We start from the raw sequence: 18,212 nt of genomic DNA, 5'->3' as shown, positions 1-18,212 counted from the left end.
AGTATATTGTTAGCTACTTCATTTAATTCAATAATTTACAAATCTCCGGAGGGAAGATCAACATTTGAATATCAACTGAAGGCGGGCGATTATAAGCGCCTCAAATTTGAACCTTTCACAAAAACGCGACTGCCAGAGAAGCTTTCCTAAAGCTAAAATCCATGTTCCACCCATTCTGCGTTTGTTTCTGTGCTGAGTGGGCGCGTCAGTCATATTTTTATTAAATGTTTTTAACCATTGGGCTGTCAGTCATATTATTATTAAATGTTTTTAACCATTGGGCTGTCAGTGATATTATTATTAAATGTTTTTAACCATTGGGCTGTCAGTGATTGGTCGTATATTGAAAAGGTTCGCGTCGCTGTCGTTCTTCCGGGGCGTGGCATAAACAACGCGGGACCTGTTACTTTTGTTTTGGGTGGAAAGTGTTACTACTATAGAGTTACACCCGGCTCAATTGATCCCTTTTATTTATTGTCGAATTTTACTTTTTTACAGTCTATGGGTAATCCTGATGTGTTCCCGCTACAAATCGCCCCCCCCCCCCCCATATAATTTACTTAATTCGCATGCTTACGTTAGTCTGAAGTTGAGTTAACGGTTTTCTTTGTTTAAAACATCACATCGGTTTGAAACGTTAGCCAAACGGAATTCGTGTGACATGGAATTATTTCAGAAAGTGGAAAAGATTGGAGAAGGGACGTACGGGGTGGTGTACAAGGCAAAGAACAAAGTCACGGGAGAGACTGTTGCCCTCAAGAAAATCAGACTAGACACGTAAGTGGTGTCTGACTGAAAATTAGCTGGCTACCGAAGTGTCGTTAGCCATCTAACGTTAATTGTAGCCCGGTCAAGCAGCTGACTGACTCCTCACAGTAACATTAGTCCCGATGTGACTATGCTTTCCATTTCCACAGTTGCTTGCTCCTAGCTAACCTTGTTAACTATGTCGCTACCCTAGCTAGTTATTTGACCTGAATTGATAACCAGTGAGTCTTGAAAGTAGGTAACGTAAGTATAGTTAATAACTAGCGAACTCTAAGCTTGCTAGTTGCCTGGAAACCCGTCGTTAAATTTGCTTTGAGTTCTACATCGGGCTGAAATGTGCGTTTGAATCAGGGTGCTACTAGCCAGAACGTTGAGTAAAATGATAGCTACTTTACCGGTTGATTTTTTTATCTGCATCAACTCCATTTGGTGGAAACACCACTGGTGAAAATCTGTCGCCAATTGGATGGAAACCTATGGATGGGAACCTAAGCTACATTACCGGTTGATATTTTTGGCGGTAGGAATGAGTCAAACGTCGAGTTTCCAGGCTGGCTAGCTATATAGCTTTGTATGACAAACAAGTCACTGTAATGACAGCTACTGGCACTGCTATAAAATGGCATTGGTCACATTTATTTAAATTTTATTTAACCTTTTATTTAACTAGGAAAGTCAGTTAAGAACAAATTCGTATTTACAATTACGGTCTATCAAAAGGCCTCCTGCGGGGACGGGGGCCTGTGATTAAAAAGATAAATGAAATATAAATGGACACATGGACATCTCATAAAAATATTCAGCCAAAGATGATTCAGCAAGCTAGAAGCAGGAAGGAATCACGTCTATATATATATATATATATATATATATATGTATGTATGTATGTCAAATTACGATCAAACAAGAATATTGGATTTCAAGTAAAAATATATTTCATTTGTGGACAGATTTCAAATATTAGTTTCTCAGTATATATCATTTACCAGAGAGAATGAAGAAATTAACGACTAATTCAGTAGTTTTGTTTTCATTTAAATAATAACATCTTTCATTGAAAATACATGGGTCTTATTTGGTGTTTTATTAGGATCCCCATTAGCTGTTGCAAAAACAGCAGCTACTCTTCCTGGGGTCCACATGAAACATGACATAATACAGAACATCAATAGACAAGGACAGAACTACATACAGCCTACAAATCAATGCATACACACAAACTACCTAGGTCGAATAGGCGTCATGTCGTGAAGTGTTGCTTTATCTGTTTTTAAAAAAAAAACAGGTTTGGTGTTTGTTTGAACAATATGAGATGGAAGTTCCATGCAATAAGGGCTCTATAGGGCTCTATATAATACTGTACAATTGTTCTGGATTTGGGGACATGTCAGGTCTTATTACTTAAATAAATAAAAATATTATCTCTCTCCAAAATAACTGTCACACTCAAAGTGTATAATAGTTTCCCCTTATCACAGAAGAGGCATATGTCCTCTAAGTCCTTGAATTTAGGCAAGTTATTGCAATCCCATTGGAATCACAACTATACTGAACAAAAATAGAAATGCAACATGCAACAATAAAATAAAAATAAATCTGAGTTACAGTTCATATGAAGAAATCATTCAATTGAAATTAATTCATTGGGCCCTAATCTAGCTATGGGCCTCCAGATTTCATCACGGGGTCTCCCGAGTGGCACAGCGGTCTAATGGCACTGCATCACAGTGCTTGAGGTGTCACTACAGATCCGGATTCGATCCCAGGCTGTGTCGCAGCGGTCCGCGACCGGGTGACCCATGAGGCGGCGCACAATTGGCCCAGCGTCGTCCGGGTAAGAGGAGGGTTTGGCCGGACGGGATGTCCTTGTCCCATCGCACTCTAGCAACTCGTGGCGGGCCCAGGCGCATGCATGCTGACACGCTCGCCAGTTGTACGGTGTTTCCTCCGACACATGGGTGCGGCTGGCTTCCGGGTTAAGCGAGTAGTGTCTCAAGATGCAGTACGACCTTCGCCTCTCCTGAGTCCGTACGGGAGTTGCAGTGATGGGACAAGACTGACCAATTGGATATCATGAAATTGGGGAGAAAAAGTAATACAAATAAGAATACAGCATTTTATGCATTCAAATTGCCATCGATAAAGAGTAATTGTGTTCGTTGTCCGTAGCTTATGCCTGCCCATGCGATAACCCCACTGCCGCCATGGGGCACTCTGTTCAAAGCTGACATCGGCAAACCACTTTCCCACATGACGCCATACACATGGTCTGCGGTTGTGATGCACTGCTGAGACTTGCTTCCATTCAGCCACAAGCACATTAGTGAGGTCAGGCACTGGTGATGGGCGATTAGGCCTGGCTCTGCGTTCTAATTCATCCCAAAGGTGTTCGATGGGGGTTGAGGTCAGAGCTCTGTGCAGGCCAGTCAAGTTCTTCCACACCGATCTCGACAAACCTTTTCTTTATGGACCTTGCTTTGTGCATGGGGGAATTGTCATGCTGAAACAGGAAAGGGCCTTCCCTAAACTGTTGCCACAGAGCAGGTAACGTCTCCTGGCATCCGCCAAGCCCAGATTCGTCCATTGGACTGCCAGATGGTGAAGCGTGATTCACCACTAGAGTCCAATGGCGGCGAGCTTTAAAACTTCAGCCGACACTTGGCATTGTGATCTTAGGCTTGTGTGTGGCTGCCCGACGAACAGTACTTGTGCTGACGTTGCTTCCAAAGACAGTTTGAAACTCGATAGTAAGTGTTGCAACTGAGGACAGACAATTTTTATGCTCTACGTGCTTCAGCACTTGGTGGTCCCGTTCTGTGAGCTTGTGTGGCCTACCATTACGCGGCTGAGCCGTTGATGCTCCTAGACGTTTCCACTAGAGGTCGACTGATTAATCGGAATGGGCGATTAATTCGGGCCGATTTCAAGTTTTCATAACAATCGAAAATCGGTATTTTTGGACGGCAATTTTTTTTAAATTAATTTTTTTACACCTTTATTTAATCTTTATTTAACTAGGCAAGTCAGTTAAGAACACATTCTTATTTTCAATGACTGCCTAGGAACGAACGGTGGGTTAACTGCCTCGTTCAGGGGCAGAACGACAGATTTTCACATTGTCAGCTCGGGGGATCCAATCTTGCAACCGTACAGTTAACTAGTCCTTGTGCACTCCACAATTCGCCTGTTACGCGAATGCAGTAAGCCACGGTAAGTTGCTAGCTAGCATTAAACTTATCTTATATAAAACAATCAATCTTAATCACTAGTTAACTACACATGGTTGATGATATTACTAGATATTATCTAGCGTGTCTGACTGAGCATACAAGTATCTAAGTATCTGACTGAGCGGTGGTAGGCAGAAGCAGGCACGTAAACATTCATTCAAACAGCACTTTTTTTTTTTTACTCTGTTTATTAAGTTTTACACACACACACACACACACACACACACACAGACAAGACAACACAAAGCAATATAAATAATATACTCAACTAGAAAAAAAAAGGGAAAAAAAGAGCTTTAAAGATACCATACTTTAGACAAGTTAAACACATCAGGCAGAAGGCTACAAAGGTTAGAGGGCAATCTATAGTACAGGGACAGAGCAAACACCTCACCATTGTTCCTGTAAACAGTCAAGGGATAAGGGTGGAGAAATGCAACCACTCACAGACAGTCATGGCCACAGACCGACCATCCACTGGACCAAAAATAAAGTTTACAATGCTTTAAAAAAAATACAAATAGAATGATTATTCATGTAGGCGTAAACAAAATGTAAAAATAACTGGGAAAAACAAGCTCACACTTCAGTCTCTGCCCGGGCAAGATGAACAAGGCATCCGCGGGTCACAATCAATAAGCACATGGACCTTAATGCCCCCCCAGCAAAAACACAGAGAGAAGCTCCTCCAACCCTTAAGTCACAGGGGGGTCAAATACAGACTTATTTTAGTTTTAATTGGAATGCCATCAGAGGATGGACTGTTTAAAGTAAGACCGGAATGGAGCCCAAGCCTCATTAAACAGTTTGGGGTTCCCACGTGAATTGAATTGAATTGAATTTTTTCTAGTTTCAGAGAGCACAACACATCTCTCACCCAATATTTATAAGATGGGGGAGCTGCCATCTTCCAGTTCTGTAGTATTAGCCGTCTAGCTAAAAGATTTGTATAAGCAACAGTGTCCGACTGGATTCTTGATAGGGGGGTACCCATGGGCAGTACTCCAAAAAGGGCTGTAAGGGGAGACGGATCTATAACAGTGTCATATACATCAGAGAAACATTTAAATATTAATTCCCAGAAACCTGACAGTTTATGACAGCCCCAAAACATATGCAACAGTGTGGCTGGTTCCACTTTACATCTGACACAGGTAGGATCAAAATCAGAGAATATTCTTCCAAGTTTGGCCTCCGATCAGTGGATACGGTGAACCACCTTGAATTGAATGAGGCTGTGTCTAGTGTTAAAAGAGGACGAGTGCACCCTGTGCAGCACAGATTCCCAGGCGTCTTCCCCAAGTTCCTTTTCCCATTGAGTCTTTAAAGGCACCAAATAAGGGTTCTGTAAGTCATGAATGATTGCATATACATCTGAAATTGCGCCCCTAGGAAGCTTGTTCAACTCCAAGATGTTCTCTATAGCTGTATTCGCAGGCCTATTGGGAAATCCAGGTGTGTTACCTCTGACAAAGTTTATAGTCTGGAGATAGCAGAAAAAGTGGGATTGGGGGAGATTGAACTTTTCCTGCAGCTGAGAAAAAGAGGCAAATGTATCATCAAAGAATAATTGGGCTAGCGAGGAGAGGACTAGTGAGTGCCAAATGCCCCTTCATTCAAAGATGGAGGAAATAAAATGTTCTGATTGATTGGGCCTGATACAGAAAAGCCTCGGAGGCTAAAGGCTAAACGGAACTGATTCCAAATTTTAAGAGACTGCTTTACAATTGGGTTGACACACCTTTTGCCTAGGGACACTGGGAGAGACGAGCACAACACAGAGGAAAGTGCTGCAGGTTTACACGATTCAGACTCCACCTGGACCCAGAGTGGTCTAGGGCCAGTAGGATCAGTCTGCAGCCAGTACAGAAGGGCTCTGAAATTTGCAGCCCAGTAGTATGTCTGAAAATTTGGTAGAGCTAACCCCCCTAAACTGAGAACTTGTAAAAGAGCACTTTAAAGCAGCCTTGTTTACCGGAAAAAGCTCACTCTTGCCTAGATTCAGCTTGTACCCTGAGATTGATCCAAACTTTTTAAGAACAGATAGGGCACGTGGCAATGAGGTATCAGGGTTGGAGATAAACAAAAGGAGGTCGTCAGCATATAGCGAGACTTTCTGCTCCCAGCCCGCCCTGATTATACCTTGAATGGCATCATTAGAGCGTAGTGCAATGGCGAGAGGCTCGGTTGCCAAAGCAAACAACAAGGGGGAGAGTGGACAACACTGTCTGGATCCGCGGTGCAAGGGAAAATAGTCAGAGGACAAGTTATTAGTCCGTACCGAAGCCATGGGGGAAAAATAAATAATCTTTATCCACGCAATGAGTTTGGGGCCAAAGCCAAATCTATAAAGGGCAGCTGTTAAGTAATCCCACTCAACGCGGTCAAATGCTTTTTCGGCATCAAGTGAGACCACCACCTCCGGGTCCCCCGACGCTGGGGAGTACAGTATATTCATAAGGCGCCTAATATTGAAAAATAAATGCCTATTTCTCACAAAGCCAGTCTGGTCAGAGTGTATTACTTGGTGCAGCAAGCCTTCCATGCGGATGGCTAAAAGCTTAGCTAGGATTTTGTAATCACACTTTAAAAGCGAGATTGGGCGACAGGATCCACATTCCAGGGCGTCTTTATTTTTCTTTAATAGTAATGAAATTGAAACCTGATAAAGACTAGGCGGTAGCTTTGAAGTATTAAGGAACTCTGCAAATAGTCGAGACAAGAATGGGCAAAGCAGACCAGAAAACGTCCTGTAAAATTCGGTTGGAAAACCGTCCGGACCTGGTGATTTACCACTTTTCATTGCGGACACTGCTGTTGCAATCTCCTCAAGCGTAAATTCTTCTTCTAGACAGTCATGGGAGTCTGTATCAATTGAAGACATATTCAAGCCATTAAAGAAGGAGTCAATCAGCAAAGGGTCTTGAGGGGATTCAGAGGTGTATAGAGCAGAGTAAAATTGTTTAAATTGATCATTGATCTCTTTATGTATAACTGTGGTGGCACCAGACGGGGTCCTTATTTGTGGGATTAAACGTGAGGCCTCAGATTTACGGATCTGATGCGCAAGGAGTTTATTGGTCTTGTCACCTTGTTCATAGACTTTGTATCGTGCTCGCAAGAGTAACTGTTCAGCTTGCCTGATAGAAAGCTCATCAAATTCAGATTGGCGTAGTTGGCGCTCTTTATGCAGATCAGAGGAAGGATCCGTAGCATACTTCTCATCCAATGTGGCTATGGACTCGCTCAGGTCCCGAAGTCACTGAGAGCGAACTCTGTTTTGGTTGGCTGTATAAGAAATCATTTGGACACGTAGGTATGCTTTGAGAGACTCCCATATGGTAGAGTAGGACATACCTGGTGTTGAATTAGTTTCTAGGAATAAGGTGATTTCAGAAGAAATGAAATTGACAAACTCCTTATCTGAGAGTAAAATGGGGTTGAGACGCCATTGATAACACATAGGAGGTCGCTGGGGAAACTCTAGTTCAAGCACTAATGGTGAATGTTCAGAGATAACAATACTCTCGTAAGTACACTGCCGAAGGTTAGGCAGAAGTTTTTTGTCCAAAAAGAAGTAATCAATCCGGGAGTATGTTTGATGAACATGAGAATAAAAGGAATACTGTCTATCTGTAGGATGTAGGAAACGCCAGGCCTCAAACATAGCATATTTCTGAAGAAAGGATTGAATAAGTAGGGCACATTTAGATGGGCCTGTATTTGTTTGTGAGGACTTGGGACACATTTGTGAGAACTGGGGACATTTTACAGTTGAAATCCCCCCCTAAAATTAACAAATGAGAATCTAAATTGGGAATAGCAGACAGAAAGGAAGAAATGAAACTTATGTCATCCCAATTGGGAGCATAAACACTAGCCAAAACAAGAGGGGTAGAAAACAGTTCACCGGTTACTATGACGTATCGTCCCTTAGGATCAGCACTAACCTCAGAAACTACAAAGGGAGTAGCTTTATCAACCAGAATAGCAGCACCTCTTGATTTACTATGAAAGTTCGAGTGGAACACTTGACCAACCCAGTCTTTACGCATCCTAAAATGCTCACCAGTCCTCAAGTGAGTCTCTTGTAGAAATGCAATATTTGCATTCAAACACTTTATGTGTGTCAACACCCTCTTAGGCTTCACCGGGTTATTAACCCCTTTGGTGTTCCATGAAATGTACTTGATCGCATTATTTCGGCCCCTCTGGGCATTCACGTTATTCAACCCTGTCATTAGAGCATAGAATGGAAAAGCAATGAGCGCCCAAAACCCCCAGAATAACTTGTCTCAGAGTAATAATGTACGGTGGTAGATGTTTGGAAAAAGTACAGAAAAAAAAAACTAAAAAGACAGAATGACAACATTAGAACTGAACAATTCAACCTGCCCCCCCACCCCCTCCCCCCATCCCAGACAATACCTCCCCAAACGAGGTACAAGCCTAAATAGAACATGTTCTCTTCGCACAGTATGTCTGTGAGATTGCAGTCTTAAACCTAAACCCATAGTCCCGCTCTTTAAAGTCGTGTTTTGTTAGTGGATCAAGCAGCAAAAAGAACGATTTTTATGTATTTATTTTCAAATAAAAAAAAGGCGAATCCCTTGTGCAAACGGAATGACAAATGCACCACTTGTAGATTTATATAGTTATATTCCCAATCTTATAACAGGCATTGAGAGAGAAAATAAGTAAAATGTATAAAGGCTCTCAGCCAAAAATCTAATTTGAAGTAAGGAAATCAAAAATAATAGTAATTATAATAGTAGTCTAGTTGACTGAGACAGCTTACAAACAATACCAAAAAACTATGTGTGCGCAACGTAGAACGTTTGCTGGGCGTAAATGACGCTCAAAACTTTTAAGTGAGACCCCAAAAACCGTGTAGCCTCGGGAGACATTTACTGTTTACTGGGTCAATGCAAACGGATGCAGTAAACAAATAACCAAAAATATTTTGAGACACTGTGTAATCATACGGAATAGGTGATCGAGACAGCCTAGAAACACAGGAGTTAAGTAAAACCTTAATACAATTAAATTAAAATGACTGAATGCTTGTAAGGCACGCACACTAGATGATCAAAACATTAGATCACATCAAATAAGCCTGAATGGTTTCGCCAACTATACAAGACTAGCCTGTTATATCTAAACATAATTGTACCACAGGTGGGTTACTTACTATCCACAGTTCGCAAGCAACAGTTGCTGAACTGTGAGCATGTTCAAGACTTCTTGATGTGACGTTGAATGTGAGCCATAGCCTCATCCGGAGATTCAAATGTGTAGTCTTTACCCTCATGAGATAGCCATAAACGGGCCGGGAATCGCAGTCCATACTTCACACTTGGATGGTCCCGAAGTACTCGTTTGGCCTGTTCGAAAGCTGCGCGCTGCCTGGAAACAGTGGGGGAGTAGTCCTGGTAGATGGAGAAGCTCTGTCCTTGAAAGCTCAGAGTGGTATTGCGGGCTCGTCGGAGGATCTCCATCTTCTCATGAAAAAAAGTGCACTCGAAGAATTATGTCACGGGGCCTCTCCCCATCCCGGGGCTTTGGGCGCAGCGACCGGTGGGCTCGATCAATCAGGGGCTTTTCATCTAAAGCAAGAACATCCTTCAGCAGCCCTGAAACGAAATCTGTGGCGCGATGCATTTCCGCTGACTCTGGGACTGATACAAGTCTCAGATTATTGCGGTGAGAGAATCCCTCTAAACTCACACATCTCTCCTTCACCATTTTCAAATCCGCAGCTAGGCGTTTAACTTCAGCCTCCAGGGATGTAGTTAAGTCGGAGACATTAGTAGCGGAGGTCTCCAGTGCTGCAATCGTTGTAGTGAGTGGCACAGTCTCGTTCCGCAGGATGGTTAAATCTGCTTTTAAAGTATCAGAAACCTCCTGTATTCTGGCCTCAATCGTAGCAACCATCTGTGTTTTCATTTAAACTATCTCAGAGCGTAGTAGTTTGATGGCCTTGAATGTTCATTTCAGCGCCGCCAGGCCAAGCCGCACCCCCGGGTAAAGTGTGCGTCCCCGGGCCCTCAGACTCAGGAGAGGGCGGTGATGAGAGCGGGTCTTGTAGGCCGGGTTTTCTCAAAGTCATGCTTTGCGCCTTATGTTTGGTCGACATGCTGACATTCGGAAGCAAAGTAGTCTTGGTTTTTACGGAAAGGGATCACCAAATTAATATTTGAAAAAAAATACGGTTCTGCTGAAAAATTCACATAAACTTTAAGAATACCACGGGAGCAAACGGAAAACACATCAGTCGCACATGGCTTCCCTCCTATCCCCCCAAACAGCACTTTTGTGCGTTTTGCCAGCAGCTCTTCGTTGCAGGTCAAGCATTGCACTGTTTATGACTTCAAGCCTATCAAATCCCGAGATGAGGCTGGTGTAACCGAAGTGAAATGGCTAGCTAGTTAGTGCGCGCTAATAGCGTTTCAAACGTGACTCGCTCTGAGCCTTCTAGTAGTTGTTCCCCTTGCTCTGCATGGGTAACGCTGCTTCGATGGTGGCTGTTGTCGTTGTGTTGCTGGTTCGAGCCTAGGGAGGAGCGGGGAGAGGGACGGAAGCTATACTGTTACACTGGCAATACTAAAGTGCCTATAAGAACATCCAATAGTCAAAGTTTAATGAAATACAAATGGTATAGAGGGAAATAGTCCTATAATTCCTATAATAACTACAACCTAAAACTTCTTACCTGGGAATATTGAAGACTCATGTTAAAAGGAAGTACCAGCTTTCATATGTTCTCATGTTCTGAGCAAGGAACTGAAACGTTAGCTTTCTTACATGGCACTTTTACTTTCTTCTCCAACACTTTGTTTTTGCATTATTTAAACCAAATTGAACATGTTTCATTATTTACTTGAGGCTAAATTGATTTTATTGATGTATTATATTAAGTTAAAATAAGTGTTCATTCAGTATTGTCGTAATTGTCATTATTACCCCAAAAAAATAAAAAATAGTCTGATTAATCGGTATCGGGTTTTTTGGTCCTCCAATAATCGCTATCGGCGCTGAAAAATCATAATCGGCCGACCTCTAGTTTCCACTTCACAATAACATCACTTAAAGTTGCCCGGGGTAGAAATGTGATATATTGACTTGTTGGAAAGGTGGCATCCTGTAACGGTGCCACATTTAAGTCACTGAACTCTTCAGTAAGGCCATTATACTACCAATGTTTGTCTATATAGATTGCATGTCTGTGTGCTCGATTTTATACACCTGTCAGGAACGTGTGTGGCTGAAATAGCTGAACCCGCTAGTTTGAAGGGGTGTCCACATACTTTTGTGTACACATCTATTATACAGTGCATTTGATTAAATTTTCCACATTTTGTTACGTTACAGCCTTATTCTAAAATGGATTTATTTTTTTAAATTCATCAAACACACAATACCCCATAATGACAAAGCGAAAACAGGTATTGATGATGCTTTGCTATTCAGACTGTTTGCTATGAGACTTGAAATTGATCTCCGGTGCATCCTGTTTCCATTTATCATCCTTGATGTTTCTACAACTTGATTGGAGTCCACCTGTTGTAAATTCAATTGATTGGACATGATTTGGAATGGCACAGACCTGTCTATATAAGGTCCCACAGTTAACAGTGCATGTCAGAGCAAAACCTAAGCCGCGAGGTCGAAGGAATTGTCCGTAGAGCTCCTAGATAGGATTTTCTCGAGGCACAGATCTGGGGAAGGGTACCAAAACGTTTCTGCAGCATTGAAGGTCCCCAAGAACACAGTGGCCTCCATCATTCTTAAGTGGCATACGTTTGGAACCACCAAGACTCTTCCTAGAGCTGGCCGCCCGGCCAAACTGAACAATCGGGGGAGAACTTGGTCACTCTGACAGAGCTCTAGAGTTTATTGTGGAGGTGGGAGAATCTTCCAGAAGGACAACCATCTCTGCAGCACTCCACCAATCAGGCCTTTATGGTAGAGTGGCCAGATGAAAGCCACTCCTCAGTAAAAGGCACATGACAGCTCGCTTGGAGTTTGCCAAAAGACACCTAAAGGACTCTGACCATGAGAAACAAGATTGAACTCTGGCCTGAATGCCAAGCATCACACCTAGAGGAAACCTGGCATCATCCCTATGGTGAAGTAAGTTGGTGCCATATACCACACCTCCATACCACACCTCCTCGGGCCTTATTGCTTAATTATATCAAAGTAAACTTGGAGTCACGCAATGACATGTGGTCCTTCCACTACAACTTGTTGGGAAAGGATGCAGTTTATTAGGCTACAGATATAATCAATTATGATGAACTTCACAAGGTGGTGAAAGTGCAAGGTGATGAGCTTGATGCTCCTTTCCAATAAATATTAATGGTCCTATTCTGGTGACATGATAATCAATGCTTGATGCCATTTGACAAATAGTCTCGCTCTTTTGTCCATAATAATATTTTCATGTAGGCTGTACATGCGCTCTAGCCATCAGCGCAAGTGCCAATACCAGACTATATAACACAACATATTTGTGAGAAAACCATCAGTAGAGTTGAAATTGCGATGGAAACCCATTTAATTTGTATTTTTTTTATTCTGGAATTTAGCATCAAAAAGTATTTATGTGCACTATGTCATGATGCACAGCCTTTTATCTGCAAGTTATTTTGATGGAAACACATCACTGGTGGGAAAATGTGCAAATCATTTTTATGTGGATTTTAGAATATTCACATAAATCTGTCACCAATTGGATGGAAACCTAGCTAGTGTCTGTGTGAGTAAAGGGATGATATTGTGTGACTGTCGTAGCTATATGTCTTTTTCTTAGGGAAACAGAGGGAGTACCAAGCACTGCCATCAGAGAGATATCGCTCCTCAAAGAGCTCAGCCACCCAAATATTGTCAAGTATGTACAATTGAGCTACTTATTATGTTAAACATCAACTGTCTCTGTTAAATTGTGCTTACATTGACATCTCTATGTATTTTCACACCGACAGGCTCTGTGATGTCATCCACACAGAGAACAAACTGTACCTGGTTTTTGAGTTCCTTCATCAGGACCTTAAGAAGTTCATGGACTCCTCGGTCTCTGGTATCTCTCTGCCACTTGTCAAGGTATGCACAGACTGCACATCCAACGTGTTCAGACTAGGGGTGTGAGGCTTCTAAATAAGTGAATTACCCCCCCAATGTCTGTCAGTGCTACATATATTTTGTCACATTTTTAAATGAAAACAATATGGAAACCTACGAGGTTGTCTGACTGTGTCTCTCTTAAGCTAATTAGGTGTGTCTGTTTTGTGTGTGTGTGCAGAGTTACCTGTTCCAGCTGCTGCAGGGCCTGGCCTTCTGTCACTCCCACAGGGTTCTCCATCGGGACCTGAAGCCCCAGAACCTTCTCATTAACGCCCAGGGGGAGATCAAGCTGGCTGACTTTGGCCTAGCTAGGGCCTTTGGGGTGCCTGTCCGCACCTACACTCATGAGGTGAAGCAAACATACACCACACTGTAATTTGCTGTGCGGTTTTTAGTTGGCCAATGGCTAGCAACATGGGTCTTTAGTGTTTCACTTGTGTTATGCGTCTGTAAGCATCTCAAATGATTTCTGAACCCATGATATGGAAACTAACATTTTAGCATTTCTCAGGTGGTAACTCTATGGTACCGAGCTCCAGAAATTCTTTTGGGCTGCAAATACTACTCCACAGCGGTTGACATCTGGAGTTTGGGCTGTATCTTTGCTGAAATGGTAAATGTATTCTCTGGCTATACTATTTTGTAGCTTTAACGTTTATAAAGCAATGTCTCACTTCATGTCCAAACCTTCCAATTCTTCCTTCAGATAACCAGGAGGGCCTTGTTTCCAGGCGACTCAGAGATCGATCAGCTGTTCCGGATCTTCCGTACCTTGGGCACACCGGACGAGGTGGCTTGGCCAGGGGTCACTTCCATGCCTGACTACAAGCCCTCCTTCCCCAAGTGGGCCCGACAGGAGCTGTCCAAAGTGGTTCCCCCACTGGACGAGGACGGGAGAGAGCTGCTCAGGGTGAGAACCCTTTTATTAAATATATATACATTTTTTGTATTTTACCCCCTTTTTCTCGTCTCATCGCTGCAACTCCCCAACGGGCTCGGGAGGCGACGGTTGAGTCATGCGTCCTCCGAAACATGAACTGCCAGACCTTGCTTCTTAACACCCACCCGCTTAACCCGGAACCCAGCCACACCAATGTGTTGGAGGAAACAGTGTTCAATTGACGACCGTGGCCAGCCTGCAGGTGCCTGTCCCGCCACAAGTAGTCGCTAAAGTGCGATGAGCCAAGTAAAGCCCCCCCGGCCAAACCCTCCCCTAACCCGGACGAATCTGGGCCAATTGTGCGCCACCCTATGGGACTCCCGATCACGGCCGGTTGTGATACAGCCTGTGACCGAATCCCGGTCTGTATGGACAGTGCCTTAGACTGCTGAGCCACTCAGGAGGCCCAGGGTTAGAACTCTAACAACATTGACCACTTTTTAATTATGTTTTGGTATTAGGCTGGTACCAATAAGGTTAATAATAGGCAGACTCTACTGCACATCCAAAGCTGATTTGTGAAAGTGCTGGAGGCAAAACTGGAGGACCAGGAAAAAGGTTTCAGTCAGATGCAAATGTATTTTAATTATAGCTGAGCTTTCGGTCAGTCTCCCTTGATTAGAGCATGTCTCAACAAACAACAGCGGGACAGATAAGGTCACACTGCGAGCCAGAGGTAATTGCAGACACCTAGTGGCCCTTTTGGGTACTTTAGATTACCACAGATGTCATAATATCAGATAGAAATACAGGATAGAACATGATATAGATTTAGTTCTACTAGAACAAAACACAGGGAATGTGGTGTTGTTATAAGGAACCCAGTCTCTCAAAGAAAGCCGAAAGACTGCTGCAAAAGGAATATACTGTATATACAAATGTAGAACCAGGGGAAATCTAATAAAACAACTAGGTTAAGGTAACCTGCCGGAAGTATCGGGCCACTAGGGGTATCATGAATACAGGACACCCTAATACCAGGGAGTGTGTGTGTGAAGCTAAGATGATGACAATGGGAAATACAACATGACCCTCATATCAAAATCCTCCTTAAGTCCTTACGGCTGTAGGATGCCTAAAGTATAAATCCAGAAGTTCTCTCTGGCAAAGTTTACGGTCGTTTTCTTCTCTTTTATTAATACGGTTAATGAAATATAATTAATTGAAATTTGTGCTCAGAGCTTTTTGTTTTCACATAGGCCTATGACACGTAATCGATATGTCCCTTTTTATGACGTATTTGTTCTTCTTATTTTTCCAGCAAATGCTGAGCTATGACCCAAACAAGAGGATATCTGCCAAAAATGCCCTCGTCCATCGTTTTTTCCGTGATGTCACCATGCCAATGCCACACCTACGACTGTGACATGCAGACTGACAGGAACAATACATAGCCCAGGGTCTTTCCATGAGAGATCCCTGAGCAGGAGGACTACCCCAGCTCTTATCCACACATGAATACTACAGTCCAGGAGATGGGAGAGATCACAGTGAAATATGGATGCCTTTCCAAAAATCATTCTAGCAGCCAAAAACCAGCATTTGTATAAATTGGATGTCCTGTGAGTTTTTTTTCTACAGCTATGAGTGCCTGTTATGTCATAGAGAATGAACTCTACAGTTGTTTCAGCATTTTATGTGTATTGAAAGGGTTAACTTGGTTTGTGTACATTTTAGTCATTTAGCAGATGCAAGCTCTTTATTTGTTCATTGCATAATTTATGATAAAAAGTTGATTAAATTAGTTTGAGCTTTATTGTGTGAAACTATTTGAATATTACTAATTTGGCTTGTGTTATAAACTCACTTGCAGTAAATCTTTAGCAGATTTTTTTTTATCTAGCCTTGACATAGGAAATCTGAATAATTCTGCATTCATAACCAAGTGGGAATTTACCACATACAACTGGTAAAAATCCACTAGACGAGCCCTCCAACTAGTATTTATGCTGCATTCGTAACCAAGTGGGAGGTGGGAATTTACTAGTTGTAAAGTCGTAAATACCAGTTGGATGCATTCACATGCTTTGAACTCATTGAGAAATATCAATATGGCTAACAAGCTGCCTAAACCATAAATAAAAAGTACAGCTATCATGCGTGTTTAAAAAAACATTCAGAAATTGGATCTAGGGACCCATGTCAAATCTTTTCAGTCTCCTGAGGGAGAAAGGGTGTCATGCCCTCTTCACGACTGTCTTGGTGTGTTTGAACAATGATAGTTTATTGGTGATGTGGACACCAAGGAACTTGAAACTCTCGACCCGCTCCACTACTGACCCATCGATGTTAATGGGGGTGTGTTTGGCCCGCCTTTTCCTGTAGTCCATGATCAGCTCCATTGTCTTGCTCACATTGAGGGAGAGGTTGTTGTACTGGCACCACACTGCCAGGTCTCAGCCTATAGGGAGGAAGTCAGTCTCATCATTGTCAGGGATCAGGCCTACCACTGTTGTGGCGTCAGCAAAGTTAATGATTGTGTTGGAGTCGTGTTTGGCCACACAGTCGTGGGTGAACAGAGTACAGGGTGGGACTAAGCCCGCACCCTTGAGGGGCCCCAGTGTTGAGGATCAGCGTGGCAGATGTGTTGTTGCCTACCCTTATCACCTGGGGGCAGCCCGTCAGGAAGTCCAGGATCCAGTTGCAGAGGGAGGTGTTTAGTCCCAGAATCCTTAGTTTAGTGATGAGCTTTATGGGCGCTATGGTGTTGAACGCTGAGCTGTAGTCAATGAACAGCATTCTCAGGATTTTGTTTTATAAACGTCCGGATTAGCGTCCTGTAGCGTAACATGGTTTAGATGCAGCTGCACAACAGCTCTTAAAGGGGCAATGTCTTAACAGGGCAATGACATACTTTGTAACAGAAACAAACAATATTATTTATGTATTTTATTATTAATAATCAGGATGTTGTGTCCAATGGGGGTAAATGCAGATAGACAAAATGCATGCTTCAGCTTAGGTACATTTTTATTGGCACTATGCTTCATCAGTTGTCCTACAGGTCATAATGCCTATTGCTAAAAGCACATCTGATAATATAGACTATGCACAGGCTATATGCATGGTACAATATGTTATTGGGCCCATTTCTGGAGGTGGAATTTATGTTTTAGATGGTGTCAACATTTTATTATCATTCACTTTGAAGTAGAATGTCCTTTTAAAAAGTCTCCAGACCTGAGTTTATCAGTCCTGCATAAAAATGATCTCTGGGAGGATCCAGGACCCCCTAAGCAAGGGGTCTTGAGTTGGTCAAATTCGCTGTTTAATACATGTGCAAAATGATCCTCTTACCCTAAAGGCATGATGGTCATGGCTTTTATTAGATGAAAGGGGAGGTCAACTTAGCGATCTGAGATCGACTTAAGTTTCAGTCATGGGATTTTTGTGTTGTAACCCCTGTGAATGCATCCAACTGGTATTTACAACTTCACAACTGACAAATTCCCACTTTCCACTTGGTTATGAATGCAGCATAAGTCCGAATCCCAAATCAACTCCTTAACCCTATGCACTTGTGAGAGGATTTGATTGATTTATAAGCAATATGGCTTAACTTCCATCTAGCCTATCAGAAGGCGAGGTTATGATTATCATATTGCTTTCATATATTGAATCCACACAGATCTCCACAAATGCATAGGGCGAGATTGGCCCTAAATTAGGTTTTGGGTTCGATCAAATATGTTCTATTATATTGAGAAGACAGTCGAGTGACGCTCTAACAATGGAAACACGTGTCCTCAAATATGGAAGGCAGGTGGGAGGAAGCAAGATCAGGTGGGACCATTGAGTACCACAGAATGAGTCATAATACCCATAAAACCTAGCGGTCAAACAGGGAAATGGTTCCAATTGTTTTTCCACCATTTTTTTCTGTAGGGGGTTTTAGAAACACTTCAAATAAACAGCTGGTAGGCCATTAGCTAACCTAACGTAGCAGGCGTAAAAGAAACACCTGAAATTGTTGGGGAAGTTCTCTTCTGCACTTTTGAACCAATCCAGTAAAGGGGGAGGAGGAGTTAAGATGGAGTGTCGCCTCACTAACGTCCAAAAGTGGAAGTCGTGTTACAGGCTGTCTTTCCATTTCCCCTGGAAACCGGAACATCTGTTTGTTGGGGACTCAGCAGAGGCTATCCATTAGC

The 18,212-nt window shown here is 42.7% G+C and overlaps 1 protein-coding gene across 2 annotated transcripts; it reads left to right on the top strand.

The window, feature by feature from the left end:
* The first annotated feature begins 390 nt into the window (after positions 1-390).
* On the top strand, positions 391-15,820 carry LOC139369779 (cyclin-dependent kinase 2-like). Of its 2 annotated transcripts, none has more exons than XM_071109043.1 (7): positions 391-777; positions 12,814-12,891; positions 12,986-13,103; positions 13,303-13,473; positions 13,636-13,737; positions 13,831-14,034; positions 15,326-15,820. In XM_071109043.1, the coding sequence occupies exons 1-7, from the start codon at positions 662-664 to the stop codon at positions 15,428-15,430; spliced, it is 894 nt and encodes a 297-aa protein (XP_070965144.1). In that variant the 5' UTR covers positions 391-661; the 3' UTR covers positions 15,431-15,820. The 2 variants fall into 2 exon arrangements, with proteins under 2 accessions (XP_070965144.1, XP_070965146.1); XM_071109045.1 differs by lacking the exon at positions 391-777 and adding an exon at positions 12,003-12,131 and having other exon boundaries at positions 15,326-15,652.
* The last annotated feature ends 2,392 nt before the right edge of the window (positions 15,821-18,212 follow it).

The sequence above is a fragment of the Oncorhynchus clarkii genome, chromosome 17, assembly GCF_045791955.1.
Source record: "Oncorhynchus clarkii lewisi isolate Uvic-CL-2024 chromosome 17, UVic_Ocla_1.0, whole genome shotgun sequence".
Lineage (NCBI taxonomy): Eukaryota > Metazoa > Chordata > Actinopteri > Salmoniformes > Salmonidae > Oncorhynchus > Oncorhynchus clarkii.
Note: the sequence above shows the minus strand (reverse complement) of the source record. Positions and strands in the feature narration are given on the sequence as shown.